This window comes from Cupressus sempervirens, chromosome 10 (genome assembly GCF_028749045.1).
Source record: "Cupressus sempervirens isolate cs-2001-9-10 chromosome 10, ASM2874904v1, whole genome shotgun sequence".
Classification (NCBI taxonomy): Eukaryota; Viridiplantae; Streptophyta; class Pinopsida; order Cupressales; family Cupressaceae; genus Cupressus; species Cupressus sempervirens.
Genome location: NC_143127.1, coordinates 721,550,373 through 721,572,579, shown reverse-complemented (window position 1 = coordinate 721,572,579; position 22,207 = coordinate 721,550,373). Strand labels below are relative to the sequence as shown.

General features: G+C 36.4%; 1 protein-coding gene across 3 annotated transcripts in view; it reads right to left on the bottom strand.

Moving 5' to 3' along the window:
• The window catches only part of NDC1 (NAD(P)H dehydrogenase C1), a 247,301-nt gene that overhangs the window by 189,010 nt on the left and 36,084 nt on the right, over window positions 1–22,207 (bottom strand). For all 3 annotated transcript variants that reach the window (XM_089804470.1, XM_089804472.1, XM_089804471.1), the window contains one exon: window positions 2,752–2,847. In XM_089804470.1, the coding sequence (XP_089660596.1) occupies window positions 2,752–2,847 (96 nt within the window). The remainder of the gene's footprint in view (window positions 1–2,751; window positions 2,848–22,207) is intronic.

Below are 22,207 nucleotides of genomic sequence, written 5' to 3'. Positions count from 1 at the left end.
CAAAGGAAGTAAACCACGTTGAGATGGATTCTCCAGTGATCAATAAATTGTAGCAATCAAGAGGACTGCAATTCATGAGTATACCCCATGACTATGTGATTTTAATGGGCCTACCTCCTGTGTACATCATAAGGAAGTGACGACTTCCAAATGATTATCACTTGTATTTGTAAAAGTTATTGAAAGGTGACAATCTTACAATAACTTATTTTTTTCTATTATGATGGATATCTTACAATGTCTATGTAGATCATAATAGATTATACTTTTTCATTGTGGATGTTTATATGGTAAGCATTATGAGAATGCGTGTGCACATACCTTATAAACAATTTTGAGTATATGGTGAATGTTATGCAAATTTGATGTTCTAGAGGCCATTACATAGAGTACATGGTGAATATCATACGACTTGATATTCTAGAGGCCATTACTCACAGTACTTGGTGAATATCTTGCATCTCATTCTGGAGACCACTACTCAAAGAGTATTTGGTAAATATCTTATATTGATATTCTGTAGACCAATACTCAAATATGATATCAAAATGGTGAATATCATATGTTGATATTCTGTAGACCATTACCTTATTGAGTACATGGTGAGTTTCAAGTGTTGATACTCTGAAGACCATTACTCAGAGTATTTGGTGAATATCGTTGATATTATGGGAGACCAAGACTCATGATATCAAATGAGATATCAAAATGTTGAATATCTTCTGATCAAAGTTATTCATATATTACATTGAGTTAATATATTATCATATGTTTATCCTCCCTAGCTAAGAGGGAGTGTTGATATTTTGGTAGCTTTAGTACGATAAACCTGTGAGATCAAGTTAATATAATTAAAATGATATATGTATATATACACACACTTAAGTTTGCTATTATATTAATTTTCTTAATGAATAGGCATGTCCCTCTATTCATGTCCCATGAAGGGACATGTCTCTTCTTGATTCATTCCTCATACAAAGAGATCAATGCATTTGGAAAATACATACCGAAGAAGGCAGTACTATTACATTTACAGCAATCCTCAAGAAATCTAACATGCTTGATATTTCAATTACCACCTTACCCTGAACTCCCACCCTCTAGTTCTTTATATTTATGCCATCCTACAAAATAGCTCATTTTCCTACATTTTCATGTGTGCCAAACATTTTCACGTGTACCTAAAAGACTGACCCAGAAAAGTAGCAGTGGAAATCTAAGAGTCGGAATCTTTAAATTGCCCACATGGGTATCCAGAAATGCAAAAATATCAAACAGAAACAATCACTAGACATATTTTGGGTGATAAGGGATTGCCCTAACACATTGGATGCTCCTGCATCAGATACAAGAATACCAAAGACAAGTCTTGGGTCTGCAGATTAATATATATGTATATTCTGCCATTATATCCTTTATGTTTTTTATGATGCTCTACTACTTCTTCGCCCTTTACCAATGATAGTAATGTCCATTTATATCCTTCAGGAGAGAACATAAGGACATGTCTTTTGCCACCACCCGAAGGAGATGTCTCTTCCATATGGGTTACCACTTCAACACATGGTCCTTGGAAACTGGGGTCAGAGTTTGGACAGAGGTAATCACCCTTTAACAAATTATTCTTCCCTCCATCGATAATGTGAATAATTGTGGCAATCTCTTCCTAAGCAATTATTTGTAAACTGCAATAAACAGTCTGTCATTCCAACCGTATCTCTGAAAGCAAATTATCACAGGGTCATGACAGGAGGCTAGACATCCAGCCCTGAAGAATGTGTTTGCTCCTAAAGGGGACATCTAGGATTTGATATCAGAGGTGCATTCATTTTGCAGACCAGAGGAGTTGATTTGAAGGTGTGATGTCAAAGTTTAGGGCATTAGTTTGCTGCTACGGGGCAAAAGTCAAGCCTGTGAATATTCAGACCATCTGGGTATACTTGTATTTCCAATTTAGTGCCATTCGGTCATATATATGTATTGATAATATCAGTCATATTTTATTGTCTACATTTTATGATAAATCTGAAAGCGTTTCTAGCTTGTGAGTTTTATTTGATACTAGTATTATTCTCTTTATTTATTAATGCAAGTTGTACCTTTGAAAATTCTGTTTCATACCAAGTTATGTTTTAAATATGCATCCAACAAATCGAAAAAAACCTATCAAAAATAATGGTGTATTAAATTTTAATCAAGCTCTAAGTGATATTTGTGAGAGGGTCACATTTAGTTTAATATTTCCTAAAATAGTGAAGCCCTAATTCCATTATTTTGACTTGCGTATAACCTTGTCCTCAGTTACTTACAGTTGTACTCAACAAACTTAATGTTTCAAATTCTCATTGTCTACTTTAGGAAAACTATATAACTCTACAATACCATTGAAACTTGTCAATGCATGATTCCAAAGTACTTATTAATTTAAACGAGTTATTTTGGCCCCAAATTTCTTTGGAACAAACTGCAGTTGATTTCTATAAATTATAGATAAACACATAAAAGTTGTCAAACTGATCCCTCCTTCCTCAACATTTACATAAGTTATCTCACAAAAAATAGAGCAACAATATAATACAGGGTAAAATCTTATCTTGAAAATTGTTAGAAATAAATAAAGCCGATAGAATAAATTTGCTTTAAAATATATATTTCATAATCTATACTTGAATTTAAACAAAATATTGCATGAGACAATGCAAATTTATACCAGTAATCTCTTACATTTCATCAAAAGATATTCATTACCTGAGGTCTCTTATCAGAAGGCCACAAAAGGGATTCCAAACGTAAAGCAGTATAGAGGCCTCCAAAACCACCACCTAGAATACATATCCGTTCCCTCTACAATGCATATTATTAATAAACATAAGAAATGAACCATAAAAGTATAGCATAATGTCCTAAGAAAAAGTACCAATATTAGTGAGACATAGTTCTTAACTAACTAAAGCATCATAATTTTTCAAATGTTTGTTGTCAACACACTAAGAAATCCTCAATAGATACATTCATTATCTCTACTGAATTCTAAAGGCCAATGTCAAGAAGATCAAGCTAGCCTATGTAATTGAATTTTCTATTAATAGGGATTGTGCCCAACTTAAATGGCTCCGAGCTTGAATAAAGGCCTATTTCAAGATTACATATGCCCAAAGTTTGTAGATTCTCAACCGAAAAAAAAGAAAAGAAAGGAAGGCCGAAAAAGCAATTAAGGTAATAACAAAAGAAGCAATGATGTTCAAACGGCCTTAAAATTATGTGGTGTCCAACACAACTACATTATCCCAATGCCATGTGGTGGACAGCAATTTAAGAACTACAGCCAACACATGAAGCAACTTCATTAACACTCCAAACAGTAACTGTGACATTGAATTTCTAGACCACAACAACTCCAACATGTTCCCTCTCTCTATCATTGTCACACACTTCTTTGCATGGCTCAGGGACACAAAAATCTACACTGCCAACAGAAACAATCTGAGGGGATGAATGGCAAGGTTGCATAACATGCAAGGCTATTTGGCTCTCGCCAACTGTGACAGTGTCATCCCACCAATACACTTATAAATGGTCAAACATTCAGATATATGCAAAAGCTAGTGAATAAAGTGAGTCCTGTCATTTTTTCCAAGGGCTGTCTCTCTTTGGTGGTTGAGAAAGGAGGTAGAGTGCTTTATTATTCTCCTCAACCATTCTCTTGCCAAGTCCAGCCATATCCATGTTTCTCCTATCAATACATAAAATTCCTTGCCCTTTTGGATCCCTTACTGTATATTTAATATAAATTTGCTTAAGAAAATAAAACATTTATAAAATTATGTGTATGTACTATGTATTATGATTTAATTTATTATAAAAATTCGCTTAATATTCACAAAATTATATTATATAGTTTTTATTGGTAAATTTATAGACAGATCATATGTATATACTACACATATATAATTGTAAGTATCTGAATGTTTCTGTACAAATCTGGAATAAAGGGAGTCTCCCTTCAAATAGAAGAGTGACTTTGTGCCACAAACTGTTGCAAAAACCCAAATTTGTCCCCTCAAATTTACTTGCTAATAAATCCTTCTCTCTCTTTCTTGGCGATTCACATTGACTAATCTCTTGCTCACTTTGTGAGTTTCCCTACTTCGCTGTCAACCTTAGTAGGACTAAGTTCATAATCTTCAACACCTACAAAGATGCTCTTTTTAGTGCAGTTCCTTTAAAAAAATAGCTTGAGGGGACAGCAACAATTTATAGTTGTTTTATTCTGCAGTTTGATCTTAAACAATGTAGTGTTAGTTTCCACCAACAGCTAGAATAGATCTTTTTCAGAATATGTATATAAAACTGTCATTAAAGACTTGCACCTATTTTTTATCCGTAAAGGTTGGATAGCATAAAACAGTGAGGATCATTAGGGCACTGTGCACGGTACAATTGTGTAGCAAGAGCTTGAGATGCATTTGGAAGTGCATGAAAACCCAAAGTGGTAGAATAACATCGTAAAATTAAATGCTCGAGTTTTCATAATCAGATCAATTAGCAATGAACTTTTAAATCCTTGAAGGTTGTGTACAAATAGATGATTACAATTCCTTTCATCCTAGAATATAAATTGCTTTCATAGATTAAAAAATGGCTCTCTTAGGTGAGATATATTATTGCTTGCTGGATTTTGAAATCTCATTCACATGATGTGGTCATTTTTTAATGGTAATTCAAAAATATTTGTTCTCTTTATTCGACTCAAAAACACTCATCTTACACATGCATGTTTGACTATTTATACATTAATTCCATGAATCCTTATATCAAAACAAGTTTGCTATAATATGTTTCATATACCACACTTTTGGATGTCTAATACAATCAACAATCATTTAACAACTAGAATTAGTAATCCACACATTTATTTGATCCGTGAGGATCTCAAAAGATGTAAAATAAGAATTGAAAGCTATTCCATTTTTTTGATCTAGAACAAGATGAACAAGAAAGATTGGATTCACAAGTGGCAAAAGAAAAGAAGTTTATTGAAAAGGCACACCAAATCAAATGCAAGATAAAAGAGGAATTGGAGAAGTATCAATTGGTACAAAATAAGACATGATCAGCACCATGTGTAGCATCATCTCAAAGAGGAAGACAAGGTGCAGCTGTCCCTAGTCACATAGTGATTAAAAGGACACGCTAAGAAGACCAAACCTTTGAGGTATGGACCACTTAACATCTTGCACACAATTGAAGAGAATGCATGTAATGTCCCCATTTTTAGCAAGTTCCTGCAATTGGCCAGGTCAGTTCACCATTGCGACCCTTGTGAGCTGACAGTGGGATTTGAGGGTCTCGGTTGTGTAGTTATAGGCTTTCTAGCAGCCTATGGTGTGTTTTAGCTCCATTTGAGAGACTTACTATTTATAGTAAGTCAATCTATTGGTTCCAATGAGCTTAGTTGAGTTAGAGGAGTTGGGCAATGCTCTCAGTTTTTAATTCAAGCTTCTGGTTTGAGCTCCAAGAATCTTGGATGGAGCATCTTTTTATAGTAAGTCACCCCATCAAGTTCATTCATCATCTTTCATCATCAGGATCACTTTAGTGTTATCAGATTTCAATTCTGATGCTTCTTCAACTTTTTTCGCAAGATGGGTGAATTATTATTATTATTCATCTAAATACACTGAGGTTGCTATTTTTGTTGGTGTTGTTTGTTGGTCACCTCAGTATCATAGTTCGTTGGAACTGGGATGAACAATTTTAAATTGTGCAAACAAGAAACAATGGCCTTACATGTCAAAATATTAAGTTATGGTGGAAAAAGTCATTTTCGGAGCCAAGAGCAATTAATAAATTAGATTATAATGGCACTTTATTATATTTTAATGTTGTGTGTGGGAAGCTTCTTGAGTGAAGTTCATTTGGGAAATTTTGTGTCATTTGGAGATTATAAATATGAGCCCATTTGATGAGTAAAGCATTTGATATTTGATTATCTCATTGGCTTATTGTCTTTGTGACTTTCCTAATGTTCTAATTTTATGTGCCCTTCCTGAAGTATAAGGGTTTGAGACTGAGTTTGTGATCAATCCACTGCTGAGGTAAAGTGGTATTGATTTAATTTCAATCTAAATTGAAAAGACTTCTCATACTATGTCTACTGTGACCGAGAAGCAACTAGCTTGCTGAAGGAGATTTAATTACCTTTCGATCTGCATTTTGGGAATTTGATTTGGAGCTGTTGTTACATTCCAAGGCAGCAATTTTTCATGTACAGGGGTGTGTTCATTTTAGAGAGGCTGTGATACAATTTTGACAGCCTGCGTTGCAATCTCTAAGGCCTGTGAGTGATATCAAAGGCTTGTGATTAGATTTCTTGAGCCTGCAATTTATTGCAGAACCCTGTTGAATGCAAGGTGGACAACAATAAGGGCCTACAGTGGTTAATTAAGGATCTGTGATCAGTTATTTGGGTTTGTGTTTCATATCTGGGAATCAAATGTTTAATTTGCAAAGGTTACAGCTGGTAACTATTACCATTGCAACTATATAAGGAGCGATTTCATTTCCAGGTTCTTGTAATTTTCTGATATATTGATTGCTGGTGAATCTGATGTGGTAAATGCAACTATGTTTTAGTAATTTGCTGGTCTATCACCAATCTGAAATGGAATTCTGATTCATGTTAACAAGTGAAGAAACATAGTGCATTGTAATTCCTTTCTTGGAATATATTTGTTTTCATATAGACAGTATTAGGGAAAAATAATTAAAACAAATACATTCTAGATATCATAGTTGAGTCCTTGCTAAGTGTTTGACGTAATGTCAAACCATTAAATTGTAAAGAAAGAATCAGTGTTTGTTTGAGCTATAACTACCAGGGGTTATTACAGTGGTATGAAAGCTTGCTTACAAAGTGTTTGACGAAATGTCAAACAACTGAATTATAAAAGAATTTGGTGTTTGATGAAATTATAACCGGTTGGCGTTATTACAGTGGTATCAAAGCTTGTTTACAAAGTGTTTGACAAAATGTCAAACAACTAAATTATAAAAGAATTTGGTGTTTGATGAAGTTATAACCGGTTGGGGTTATTACAGTGGCATCAAATTGTACCTACCTTCTTTCATAAGATTCCATTCAGGCGTCACTTGTGAATACCTCTAGTTGTATGAGGCATCCATGTTGGATGAACAAGAAGACTTGGTGCCACCTTTGTTGGAAGACTTGGTTTCTAAAAAACAAGTAGTTCTTTGTAAGACTGTAGTGCTGCAACAGAAATAAAGAGACCAAAAGGGAAATCCAATAGTCTTAGCAAACTAGGACTCGAGACAGACAATCAAGCAAGGTTGGTGATGCTCCAAGGAAAGAGTGAGGGAATTCTTTCCTCAATGGTTCAGTCAGCAAACTTTCATGAGACCAAAAGCCTATCTATGCAAACAGGTTTGATCCAAAAGGACCCAAAGAGATGTAAAGAATAAGAATTAAATTTTTTTCTAAGTTTTTGAATAGTGTAAATCCTCACTGTTTTATGAAAGTTGAAAGTGTCAATTGTCAACAACAAATGCCTAAATCAACTGCAACAGTATTGTTACCATTAGGGCAATTTCGTAACCAACAGGGTTAGTTATGACTGCCCGAAAGTGGTAGTTTTGACACAATGCACCCAACAGTAAGAGAAAGTGAGCAGGCCCAACTTTTGGCACATCCCTGATAAGGCTTACAATGCACAAAATGAGACCAAAAAGCTTCATATGGGTGTTGGAAACTCACAATTGCCGAGTTTGGAGACATGTTTGTACTAATTTAGTGAGAAGAGAAAACTATTCAATTCACAGAAGATTTGACAGTGAAATATCCCCGACAGATATTCTCTCCCAATAAACCCCCAATTAATTTTGCAGAATGCAAACACATCGCTTATGCAATAAACTTCAAATTTGACCATCAAATAAACAACAAATGCTCAAACAGAAATCTCAAAAATTTCTATTGTATTATAATATTCAGCAATACAATAACATGACCAATAAAGCTCATATAAATTCTTCAAAATATGTTATTGCATCATACATTAGCAACACAATAACGAACACCAAATATCCAATCTTAAAAACAGTATCACTCTCAAATTAAAAAACTAGGAAAGACCCTATATGCAAAGTGTGAACCCCGTCTCAAATCCACCTCAAAGCTGAACCAGGTTTGCGTCCGATTCACCAAGGAGAACCTAAGGGTTTCCGTCCTCAGATCCTAAAAAGAAGCTAAAGCTTTCGAAATCTCACACAGAAATATCTCAAAAACAATATTCAAATCCAAGCATGCCCAAATGAATGAAGCTTTTCTCTTATTATGCTCAAATACCTTCAGCTTCCTTCTCTTGTCCTTTAGTCTTTTTCTTCTTTGCAACCTTTAACACACTTTATAATATTAAATTGACCCATTTTATAAATTTGCATTACGATCCAATAAGCCAAGTTTAATATTTATGAATTGACTTTAGAATTCCTAATGTCCCAAAAAGGAGACATTACAATTCTCCCTCAAGATTGCTTGCCCTCAAGCAATCACTATCAGGATCCCATATCATTATACAAGTTGCTCTACAAATTCGATTGGTAACTGTGAAATAAGAATGCAACCCATCTACCTATAAATACCAGGATCCCATATCACTATGAATACCGTCAGCAAAATCACTCTCTACATTAATGAAAAACTCATCGTCAAATGAAAAATCTGAATTATTTTCACTTGATTCATCTCTATCCACGTGGCATTGTGAAGATATACAATTGTTGTCATAAAAATCAGAGTTATCATGGTTGTCTTCATGCTGGTCCTTATAGTCTTCTTTAGGGTAATGAACCTCATATAGATGAAGTGAAGTATACATATAGTGCTCTCCTTCATTCTCACACAGGATCTGATAGTAACAGGGTGGCAGAGAATCAGATAGTCAGGCACCCGTAACAGCAGAACAACAAACAAGTCTGGAAGAAGCTACGAAACACAATGACATCTCTGGTAACAGTAGCTTGGTCCTGACATACGGGGATAGTTTAATGCACAGCAGCATCATCAAGTGGAATCAAGGGAGCTTCCTCATTCTTCCAGGACCCTCAGCCGGACACACGAGTCCATTGAATCTTGGAGGGACAAATGGTAATTTACCCACAAACACTCTGAGCTTCTCAAAAGCCAGCGGACCACCCACAAGAGGAAACTACATCTATGTGAATGCCAAACAATATAAAAGAATAATTAGGCGGAGAAAGATACAAAAGTTTAAAAATGCAAAAAGAGGAAAGTTAGCAGCTTTACTTCCGAAACCGATTCCACAAACCCCAGACAGCGCAAGGGAGGGGGAACAAAGTCTGAGGCCGACTGAAATCTCTGAAACAATTAAGCGGTTTGATAATATCAGAGATATTAACAGTAAAGGGAAGATAGATAATTCTTAGGTGATAGACACGGTGGAGGATGGGCTGCCAAATAATTACAGCCCCACAAGGACACCTATGACGTGGTATCCAGACATCTTTGTGAATGATTTGGTAGCTATGAAGGAAACAGTGTGGGCACTTGAAGAGAGGAGCCAAATAGAAAGTATCACAATGAAAAGAGTTACTGAGGATAACTGGAAGCTGGCAACGGAGGTCAAGTCACTTAGAGAACAAATTCAAAAACTGCAATTTAATATGGAAAAAGGAGAGTATGAATTAATATCGTTAAAGAAAGAAGTAGAGGAAAAGAGGACAACAGCAAGTACTACGGGAGAAGGAGAGGCTACAGAAGAAGACAAAAACCCACAAATGAAGAATATACAAGATGCCATGGCCAATATCGAAATAAAAGAGAACCAACTTAGAAAACAAATCGAAGAAGTTAGATCATGGGCTAACATAGTAAAGGGGCCAGCAAACACTCCTATTGACAACATAGAAAAAAAAGTTCAGAGACAGATTAAAGAGGAAAAAGAAATAAATGAGAAAGCAGCAAATATCGTCATCAAAGGGCTACGAGACTATGGAGAACAGGAGAAAACAACGGATTTAGTTAAAGACTTCTTTAAAGACCAATTAGACTGGCATGGAACAACCATACAAGCACAAAGAATCGGAAAATGGAGTAGAGGAGGCAAAGACAGGCATGTTAGAGTGACAATGAGGAATACAGGGGATAAAAACAACATTTTCAGCAAGAGGAAGTTTCTTAGAGGCACACACATATATCTTGATAATGATCTCACCGTAACTCAGCAAGAAGAAAGGAGGAAGGAATGGGAAAAAGTGAAAACAGCAAGAGAAAATGGCAAGTGGGCGTGGCTACAAAATGGCAAAGCCCAAATCAGCGACAAAATCACACGCAATAAATAAGAACTCGGGCCCACCCAAGAACATTTAACTATAGTTAGCTGGAACTGTAGAGGTTATCCCTGGAGAAGAGGACCTCGGTTAGGGCCGATAGCTCAAGATAATGACATCCTTATGCTTACCGAGACTCATGAACATAATGGATGTAGGGTTCCAGATTTTGAAGGGTATAAGAAGGTATCACTATGGAATGAGAAGATAGATAATGGTAAGGGACATGGAGGCATCACTGTTTTAATAAAAGAAACTTGGAGCAGATTTGTAAACTTGGAGAAAGAAGATGTAAACAAGTAGTATATTTGGATAAAAATAATAGAGAATTGGATTTCTACGAGGGTGGCAGTCTGCTACTTCACCCCAAAAGGCTAAAAAATGTATAAAAAACATAGACTCGATTGAGAAGACCCGTTTGCTGCACTCAAAAAAGACATAGCAGCCTTTAGCTCTTTAGGGGAAATAATGATAATAGGGGATTTCAATGCTAGAACAGCAAACAACCAAACTCTCAATCTTAAGGAGAGTTACAATGAAAGCAGAGACCCAGTTTGGCTTGAAGAAGGGACACAAAAATGGGAAAGATTTTCAAAGGATAGCATGGGAAAGATAAATCATTTTGGTGCTGAATTACTAGGCTTAGGCTGCCTATATAACATGGTCATATGCAATGGTATGGAAAAGTGGCCTAAATCAGGTGGAATCACATGCAAAAGATACAATGGACAAAGTGTTGTTGATTATGTAATATGCTCGCAAGACTATGTCGCAAAGATAATTAACTTTGAGATAGAGGATTGCCCCATGGAGCTAAAATCTGATCATAACCCCATCTTGATAAGGGTGGCCACTCACTTTAAAGATCAACATATTGTCCCAAAACTTTTACAGAAGAGGAAGATGATTCCGATCGGCAAAGTTTTAATAACACAAGAAAACCATGATACTTTCCAAGACTCTCTTTTGCGGCTGTCTAGGGTTCCGAGAAACCATCCCGAGTCTGATAAACAACATTTCATGGACAAGGATAACCTTGTTCTTACTATCATTAAAGCACTAAAGGAGTGTAAAAGATCTAGGGCCACAAGAGAAGCCAAGAACACTTTTTCAACCAATCCGTCATTTGATGAAGAGTGCAAAATGGCAAAAAGAAATTGGAAAAAGAACATGAACAGAGAAAGTAGAAAGGAGTATGATCAGCTGATTAAAAAGAAGAAAGAAGAGTATGTGAACAAGAGAAGAATCGAGTTGATTAATCTTGGTAAAAACAGCCCCAAAAATTTTTGGAAAGAGCTTCAGCAGAGAAAAACTCAGATAGAGAACAACATAACAGGAACCAAGTGGCTGGAATATGCCAAGACTCTCTATGAGTGTGATCTAGGAGAATGTAGAACCATGGAAACAGAGACTACAAGGGAGTTATTCAGCGAAAAGGATATTATTCAAGGCATAAGGAGGTTAGCTACTGGTAAAGTGCAAGATATAGATGGGCTACAAGCTGAATACCTAAAATGGGGTGTTGAAACCCTCCCACCACACATCACTAAGATTTTCAACAGTGTCAATAGAGAAGGTTTCCCTGTAAAATGGACAAGTGTGGTGATCCCACTCCACAAAAGCGAAGATATAAACAATCCTTCTAATTATCGAACCATCATGATCAATCCACTATTTGGCAAGTTATTTGGCAGCTTGGTAGAACAAAAAATCAGCAACTGGGCTAAAACAGAAGGCAAACGTGCAAAAAGGGCAAGCAAGCTTTAGACCGAAACACTCTACTATAGATCACGGCATCACTCTCAGACACTTGATAGAGAAAGTTTGAGACACTCCGAGAAATGAGGCTTTTTGTTGTTTTGTGGACTTTAAAAAAGCATTCGACAAAGTGCCACGTAATAAATTATGGGATAGAATGGAAGAGTTGGAAGTTCCTAAAGAACTTAGATCAGCAGTTTACAGCTTATATGAGCAGGTCAAAGCTAAAATCAGAACGACAGAAGGGCTATCAGAAGATTTTGACAACAAAATCGAGGTTAAGCAAGGATGTCCGCTATCTCCAACATTATTCGGGCTCTATATTGACAAGTTAGAAGAGTGGATAAACAAGACCAATGGTGAGGGGCTGCAGCTGGCCCACTTTATGATAAGATTGCTATTATATGCAGATGATCTCATAATTCTTGCTAGGACACCTAAAGGTTTGAAAGAACACTTGAAAGCACCAGAAATTTTTTGTCATGAAGTAGGAATGCAAGTTAACACTAGCAAAACCAAAATTATGATCTTTTTGCTGAAGAAGAATAGGGGCATACTAATGGAGCCCAAAATTCTAGTCTCCATTTTTAATCTTAAAGAGTGAATATGAAATCTGGAGAAAGAAGGGATAACCAAAGGAGGGAGTATCTAATCTCGATGAGAACAATGAATATAATCACTGAAACATATTTGATTGATGTTATTGGATTATATGATCATGTAGGAAGCAATGGGTGTATCACTACTGAAGCTCTATTGATATCAGACATCATTGCAGTCATAATAAAGATTAGATCGAGAATGTATTTGTGAGGATAGAATTAACAGTCTAGAGAATCAAAGGATGCCTGAGAAAGTCATTTCAATAGATGTCTCACGCTATATACCAGAAATGATTGTATTTCCATTTGTTTCAGTATTCTGGAAATCATTACTAGTATTGATTCTTTCTAGCCATCACCTTCAGTTTGGGGAATTGCATATTGATTATATTATATCAGGATTGGTTAGTTGTTCCATGATATTGATTGGATGGAGAAAAATATGTATATAATGCTGGATGTTTACAATGAAGTCGTCAGAGGTCATACAATGACAAATTTAAACAGGATTTACATACCCAATACATGCCTTCAATGGAGCAGCAACAGTCATATACTGTGACAATTGGCAATGAATTTTACACATACAGATTCTAGTTTTTATAATTCCTGTATATACATTTGTAAGGAAATAGCAACCATAAACTTTATATGTATATGAATTGCCACCCAGAAAGGGCTATATCCAGCAACCAATCTATGCATCCAGTCTTTGCGAGTATTCAGTCAAGCACTGGAGGTCACTGAACAATGAAATGGGTGTTTGTAAATTGTTAAGTTAATAAGATGGATGAACCTTATGCACAGTAGCCTAAAGAGGCACCAATAGACTTATAGAGAATTCATGAAACAGAAATAATACATCAATAATGGATCCTCTGAAGGTTTGCATCAGATAGCAATAACATGTACAGTAATCAATACTGTTAACCTGGGCTTAATCATATAAGGAGGAAGGCACTAACGACATAGAAAAAAACACGGGGAAGGCGAAGACGAATGTCCAGTGGTGGACTTGTAATATGAATCGATGAAGAGAAACTACAAAAATTAGCAAGTGTGGTCAATAAAGTGCTCAGTTGTCGGTCTAGCAATCCAAAATTTATCCTTCAGGCAGAGCCTTTGATGCAAAATAATGGAGTGTAAAACCTTCATCAGCGTGAATAGATGGCACAATCAATTTATATTGCATTTATCATCTTCTACACTTCCAGACAGTAAATAATTAGAGCAATGAATCGATCAGTCCATTCTCGTCATCATTCAGAAGGATTTTTCAGATTTCAGCATCATTTTTAGACTTTGCCCTTGTGTTATTCATTCTCAGATTCGCGTGACCTTGTGTTCTGCTTTGGAGAGGGCAGTGAGGACTCTATGTCATGACTATGAGGAATACCTCTTCAAATTTATAGGTCGCATCAAGAGTGGGCCTTGTTTACATTATGTAGACCCTGCAGTCGTGCACGACATCAGGGTTATAAACACAATCACAAGATTATGGTGATAGAGGAGCCATCGAAATTCAGACAAGATAGATACCGAATTGTCAAATGCTTTTCATAGGGCTTTCCGGTAAGTATTTCCATTGGACTACTATTGATATTGTTTACTTATGGTATTTCGAATGTTTGTGACAGGTGTGCGATGAAGGATATGGTCCATATGAATGAAGAAGTCAGGCAGGGAGAATACACGCAGATAGGGAGCGGAATTTTTCTTAGACGGAAGCCCTCGAATATGGAGTTGAATAAAGGATATGACATGAAAGAGAGGGACTAAGTGGAGTCTGCATTTGGAGATGCATGCGGGAGGCAGAAAGGAAATAATGTCAGGCGGATAAAGGCTATCAAACTGAGAGCATCAGAACCTTCCTATGGCAAGGATACTCATTAAAATCTTGCTCTGCACTCCCGCGTCTAGAAGCACATCAAACTTATATGTGGAGGATGAAGGATTCCCCCTATGTGTGAATGGAGAGGAGGATTGTGTGTGGACGGATCAGTCCAGACAAAGAAAAGCGCCCACAGGATTGGGGGATGTCGCATAAAGAATTAATTATTAATGGGAGAATTATTACTGCCAATTAAAATTCAAACCATAATCAACATTGGTTAGTTATTAATTTTGAAGAGGTGCAATGCTTGGTTGAATAACCGATGCCCTTCAGGTGTTTATAAATATGTGATGTAAAACACAGGAGAAGATACAATATACAAGATTCATTTTCTAAAAAATAAAAAACAAGAGCTTTGTCATCATTACGCATACATATTTGAAATTCATTTTATTTTAAAGGAGAATTTTGATATGTGAACCGAGCAAAGAGATTGTAACCTTTTGAGCACTGATTCAGACATTGGGTGGATCTTATTGTGCTGAATAGAGCTCCAGGAAGCTGAGTGTCTTCAGTATAATTTATCCAGCAAATAAAAATAGTAAGGATTTCAATTGTTTTAGAGTTGGAATACATATAGTTCGTCCTTTGTAACGTTGATCATTTATTTGTTTATAATTCTCTAATTTGATAAGCACCCTAAGTTGTTTATTGTTCTTCAGATTTGACAAATACAAATAGCATAGGATATAAGTTCTTTGCTGTTATTTGTATCTATTGTGTCTGTTAATGGTTAAAACATAATAGACAGATTTGAGATATGTTAAAATATAACAACTTGCGGCATCATAATTAGTAAATTTTTAAGCAAAGTTTACATTATCAATATCACAAAGTTGTATATAAAATATATATATATTTGACTCTATTACCCAATTGGAATTTGACACTGGTCATAAATTTGTTTAAAGTCACATAAATCAAGTGTTGGCAACTTTTCATCTTCTTTCTATAAAGACCTTTTATTAAACAATCATTTTAACATTTTTTCTTTCAGCAAAGTACAATTGTAATAAACAATCCAAATTTGAAGTTATATATCAAAAATCTAGAAGTTTTCCTTAACGCTTGCCAGTTGAAGGAATCTGTTTTGCAATCCGCTATAATATATTTTGCATCCGAGTTTTGGGATTTGGGTAAACAGGCCTTGGTTCAGCGGAAACTAAAGCGCAGAGGATTTGATCCTATCACGTTGGCCAAAATCAATTAGATACCCAGCATCGAGCAAGCAAGGCTCGTAGGTTTCTAACCGGTGATTTTGATAACCAACACATACAAGACAAGTTTCTGTTTGAAAATAGCCCCCTTGAGATTGTGGAAGAGTAAAAATACTTGGGCATCGATTTTCATAACAAACTCAATTGGGATACTTACAGATCAAAAAGGATACAAGGGGGATGGAAGGCATTATACTCTTTACAAAACAAGTGCAAGAATGCAGAATTATGGGATTGGACGACCATGAAAACTCTTTTTGGTTTGTTGGTCACTCTGGTTATTCTATACAGATGTGAAGTGTGGGGTGGTAGTATGTCTGAACAGAAATAGCGGCAAGTAGAAAAAATTCAAAAACACTTCATCACATGCAATCTTAAAGTCAAGACCACAGTTCCGTATGAGATCCTTTTGGCGGAGGTGGGTTCCTTTCCATTAGAAGCCGTCGCATTGGTTCGGATGCTAAGCTATTTAAAGAAAACCCAAGGTCTGAAAATACATCGTTGGCCCAAGTTGGTCATAGAGGAAAAACTTGTGAGGCAGAAAAGCACATGGATGAAGCAAAATTACAAATGGATGCGAAAATGGGATATCAACATCCAAACATGCCCAGATAACATTAAAGAAATAAAGAAGTTTGTCAATGAAAAATTTCTCAATATTCTGTGGACAAGACACATAGGACGGAAAAAATCTTATTACATTAAAGAATTTAATCCCACTTTTAGTCATGATGAAAAGGCCTATATAAGAGCACCTATTAACTGGAAAGCAAAAATGTTTATGGCACAACTTAGAACTAGTTCACATCAGCTGCGATGTCAAACTGGTAGATGGCAAGTTCCGAAGGAAGAATAGGCAAACAGGACATGTTTATTCTGTAATATGGGAATTGTTGAGACAGAGCAACACTTTGTCAAGGAGTGTCTAGCTTACAACGACATCAGATCTGGTTATACAAAAATACTGTAGAACAAGGACTTCAACTATTTATTCGAGGAAGATCAAGTGAAGAGAACAGCGGATTTGATTATCAAACTTCAGAGAAGGAGAGACAAGTTAACCAAAACTTTGCAACTGACTAGTTTTGCTCCTGACTCGAGAGGGTGATTGCATAGGTCCCATAGACTACTTTAGTCTCGTGGACATCATTAAAATCTATCATATCATATCATATCAATCCCTTCTATTATTTGTATGATCTCCTTAGTCTTATGTTCTTGATCATCATCTTGGTGAGTGACTGTTCTAGAGATCTGATTTTCAACCTAATGTAATGAGTATTATGTCATACTTAGTTGAAGACATAACTCATCTAGCTTCTTCTCTTTATCTTCTGCATGTTTGATGGCTATATCCCTATCTTTGACCACTTTCAAGTAGTCTGATTTCATTCTTTCCAATGCCTTCTTAAGGGTGTGAAGATTTGCACTATTGATTAATATTCCCTGCTCCTTTTCAATACTTTTAACCTCCCGCATAGTTTCTTCAATGTTTTTATGGGTTATATCAAAATGCACTAAGGCTACAATGACCATTTCATTTAATACTTTAAGCTTATCATCCAAATTATACACTCCAAAATCATCAACCTGAAATGAAATTTTTTATTTGTCCTTCAAATCAGCCCCTACAGTAACATCACCTTGCGCTAGTTCTTGAACACTAAACTCATTTTCAGCTGCACTATTTTCAGAATTTTCCTCTATCTTCAAATGTATTGTCTCATCAACTATTACACCATTGTTTTCAAATAGTTCACCCTTGTGGAGAAGTTCATTTTCATTTTTGGACGTATCTTGTAGATAGACATTCTCATGAAAAGGCTTGTCAATAACCACTTCCACTTCACTGAATAAGATGCTAGTGTAATCCTTACCATCATCTATAGCTCGTTCTCTCTCTTGGTCTTCATCATGTTGAGGCTCGACTAACAAGTCCTCAACTTACTCAATGCTGATTTGCACTTTTTGAACTAACTCTTCTACCTTGTTATCCTCATAAGTGTGACGAAGTGACCAAATGTGCTAGCAAATAAAACAAATATACTCTTTCCTCATTTGGTTCTTGCTTATTTACTGAGATCCTATAACTTATAATCCCCTTGCATTTCGTTCTTCTTTAGCCCATTGTTGTTTGTACTCCTTAAGTTTTGGCTCACATTGTTTGAGCACTTTGTTGACCAGCTTATAAGCAGTTTTTGGAACATCTTGTTCTTACCTTGAAATTGGTTACAACATATGCATAAGAGTCTGAAAATGAGTACCACTCTCGTTTATGGTCATAACCATAATAGTCTCCGTAGCTGCAAAAATATCCATATGGTGCCTTTCCCAAATTGTGCTCAAGAAATGTTGAAACATGGTACATATTAAATCATACAATCCCATGTCAAGCAGAAGATTGGCCGGTCTGATTTCTGCAAATGACTTGAGTATGGCAGCTCTCGTAGGGAAGCGATATCTTCTTCATAGGGCTCTTGCTCTACTAAAATTCTTATGACCTTCATGATACAAGAGGCAACCAAAAGTCTTACCTTGCCTTTTGAATGCTTCAACCACTTGTGTTGACTTAGCCCAGTCACTATAGGAACAAGAGCAGTCTCCAATAAATCCAAGGGTGCTTGCTCTACCATGGTCAAACATCCTTCCAATTGGATCAATGTGCCAAGAACATTTTCCTTGTTTATAAATTCCAACCCAAGTTTGTTACCTGTTTCATAGTCCTCTCGCCAAATTTAACATGTCGTTTGATGTCATTTTTAAAAATGCTCCCTTAGATAGGAAGTGCCCTTGTTTTTGCACTAAAATTCAAAAACCTACAGAAAAAATTTATTGTTATGACAACTGTACCTTTACTGATAAAGTTGGTCTTAATTCTTTGTTCTGCTTACCAAAAATCTGTTATAATAGTTATCGCATGATGTTGCATTGGAATTTACTGATCTTTCTAGCTCATGCAGATCCCTGTTACTTTGCAATCACGCTAAAGGACCATCACATTTAAAAGTACATGCACTACCTAGATCAACAAGAGACTATGACTTCAGCTCTACAGATTAATATCCATAACATCATAGATACTATTCTGAAATAAGTGCCATGTTATGCTATGAATGTACAGGTGCAGTTATTCAGATTTCCAAGCTTGATAAGGCTGCCTTAAAGAAGCTAGCTGTAGGATGAGCTTGAAATTTTAATCAACTATCACCTATCATATGCCTATAAACATTATCCTAAGTCAACAATTGAAGAACCAAATTATATATAATGTTTGTTGTACTATCAAGTGATGGACCAATATATATGATAATTGTCTCAAACATTAGTCACAGCTACGACATGAGTCGGTTAATACATGCAATGGCTGATAGGAAGAACACAACCCAAAACTGACCCGTACTCCATTACCTCCTATGGATAGACATCAAACTATTTACAGAGGATACAAATTCAAGAAACTCTTTGTCAAATTTGTAAGTCGATGCCCAAATAATATTCACAGCATTAGTATCTTCCCAAAGTATTATTGTTGAATGGTGATTGGTTAAAACCGCTTTTGTTCAGCATAGACTGGGTTTGAATGGCTCCAACACAACAATTATTCAACACGGCAGAAGACCCTGTAGACAATCTCATCCCTTCCTCATTGTAATGTTTTGCAACTAAGAGCTTCGTTGTCAATTTGAACACCTGACATATACCTTGTTATAAAGAATTACTTTATTAAAGTTGAAGTATAATACTCAGGCTGAAATATATTCTTAAAAGGCATATGGTAATACGTGTTGATTTTATTAAGATAATATCTTATACTTTCTATAATAGTCAACTACTTGTCTGTAGTCCGTCTTTCAGTCTAGATAGGAATGTTTCCTATCCCGTCTCTTTTTTCTTCAGTCCAGATAGGAATGTTTCCTATCCTGTCTCTAGTTTTGTTTCTAATTCCGTCTTCAGTCTACATTGTTTCTTTTAGAAACAACGTCCTTGTAATTCTTTATAAGGAACACATTTGTTCCTCTGTTTATCAATGAATCATCCGGAAATCCATTAATCTGCCAACTCTTCTTGAATCTTGTAACATGGTATCAAAGCTAGTACATTATTTTGAAAACTTATAATTTCTTTTGAAATTATCAGTGCATAAATTTTTCGAAATTATTTTGTGCATTTCTTGGTGCTAGTTCTTAGAAACCCACCTAGGGTTTTCGGTCTACAAGAAAAATCCCGAATTTGGGTCTGTTTGCAAATCCCAAATTCGGGTCTGTTTGCAAATTATCTCAAAATCGCATCCGTTTGGGGGCCCTTGTGAGGTAAGAAAACGGATTTCAGAGCACCTGTTCTGCGTCACTGGAACGGTAGCCCTAGCTGCAACCTCCATTTCCAATTCTGTTCCTCTACGACTCTGGCCAAAGATTTTTTTCTATTATGAAAGCATTAAAATAATGGCGTCTTTAAGCCTGCACCTGCGCGGTTCGCGTCTGACAACATCTACCTTTATTTGGCGGTCAAACACGACTTTTTTAGCTCCGTCTCAGTCTGTCATCGTGCTCTGGAAAGCAGATTCGACCATTTTTTATCAAGAAATCTGAAGTTTTTTCAAGCTTTTTTCAGCTAGGGCCTTTTTTTTCTTAACCCTAATTTTTGGGGTCGAAAAAAATTTTTGTTTGCAAATTCTTGGTGGGTTTTTCGAGAGCTCAACTGGGTTGTCGTCCATTTTTTCTGGGTGCCCCGATTTTTGTGCCTCGATTTTCGAGCCAACGGATCCAAAAAACGACAACAAATTCCTTTTGGGTTTTTCGAGCTCTCTTTTGGGTCATTCTCTGATTCTTCTGGGTCTTCCGTATTTTTGCCTCGAAGAACGTGCTTTCACAGATTTCCATAGTTTTTCATTGAAAAACGTGCCATGGCATCTCTAACAAATATTCTGCTCGAACATAATTCCAAATTCAATGGTCGCAATTATGGAACCTGGAAGCAGCGCATCATCGCAATCTTTGAATATCGAAACACCGATCAACTTGTTATGGGTGTTAAGCAGCCTCCGACTTCTCCGGGTCCTGATCAAGATACATGGGATCTGAATAATCGAGAGGCACTAATGCTTCTCAAACTATTCGTAGCTGATGACCAGCTTTCTCAGATTCCATCCGGCAAAACAGTTGCCGAAATCTGGACACATCTAAAAGGTCTTCATGAGACTTCCGACAAGAGCAGAGCCTTCTTTCTGAAAAACACTTTGTTTTCTATTGTCATGGATGAGCGCACCTCGCTCCAGGCACACCTAAATCGGATTCAGGAAATTCATGATCAGTTACTTGCCATCAGTCGCAAGATGGAGGAAGAGGATATTGTGGTAATCACTCTTCGAAGTTTACCAAAATCCTATGAGCATTTTATCGAGACTCTCAACATCACATCTACTGGTGTTGATCTAAAGTTCACTGATCTCTGCACCCTGCTGCTTCAGCAAGATCGGTGGAAACAACAGTTTGGTAGCAGCTCCAGTTCCACCTCCACTGAGCAAGCCTTTGCTGCAAAATCCTTTCAACAGAACATTGGCAACCATCAGTGTTCTCAGCCTTCCCAGCATCAACCTTCTGCTCAATCCTTGGATGGCTCTACGAAGCAAAATATACAGTGTAATTACTGTCACAAGTTCAGCCACATGAAATTCGAGTGCCGGAAACGTTTGGCCGCCCAAGCAAGGCAAAATGCTTCCCAGCCAACAGCACAAGTTGTCGAGCTTCCTGATCAAGGCGAAGCTGCATTTTTCGCCTTCTCAATCTGTTTCTGTTTTTTGTGGGTTTGTTGATTTTCTCCTTAAAAATCATTTCAAGTTGTCTGTAATACGCAAGGTTGTGTGAGATTCTGGGTTTTACCGTTTTTTCCACAAAAACAAAGTTTTGTAAATGCAACTTATTTTGAGTCATAGCACTCTTCTGGCAAAGCTTCTTGGTTTCAGCATTCTGTAGATCTAGGGAGGGTCTCAGTTATCATAGAATGTTCCGACATTCGTACGTTGACCATTAAGGGAGGGTATTAAGATAATATCTTATACTTTCTATAATAGTCAACTACTTGTTTGTAGTCCGTCTTTCAGTCTAGATAGGAATGTTTCCTATCCCGTCTCTTTTTTCTTCAGTCCAAATAGGAATGTTTCCTATCCTGTCTCTAGTTTTGTTTCTAATTCCGTCTTCAGTCTATATTGTTTCTTTTAGAAACAACGTCCTTGTAATTCTTTATAAGGAACACATTTGTTCCTCTGTTTATCAATGAATCATCCGAAAATCCGTTAATCTGCCAACTCTTCTTGAATCTTGTAACAGATTTTCCCCTCTAGAGTATGATATTTAACAAGTCTGTTT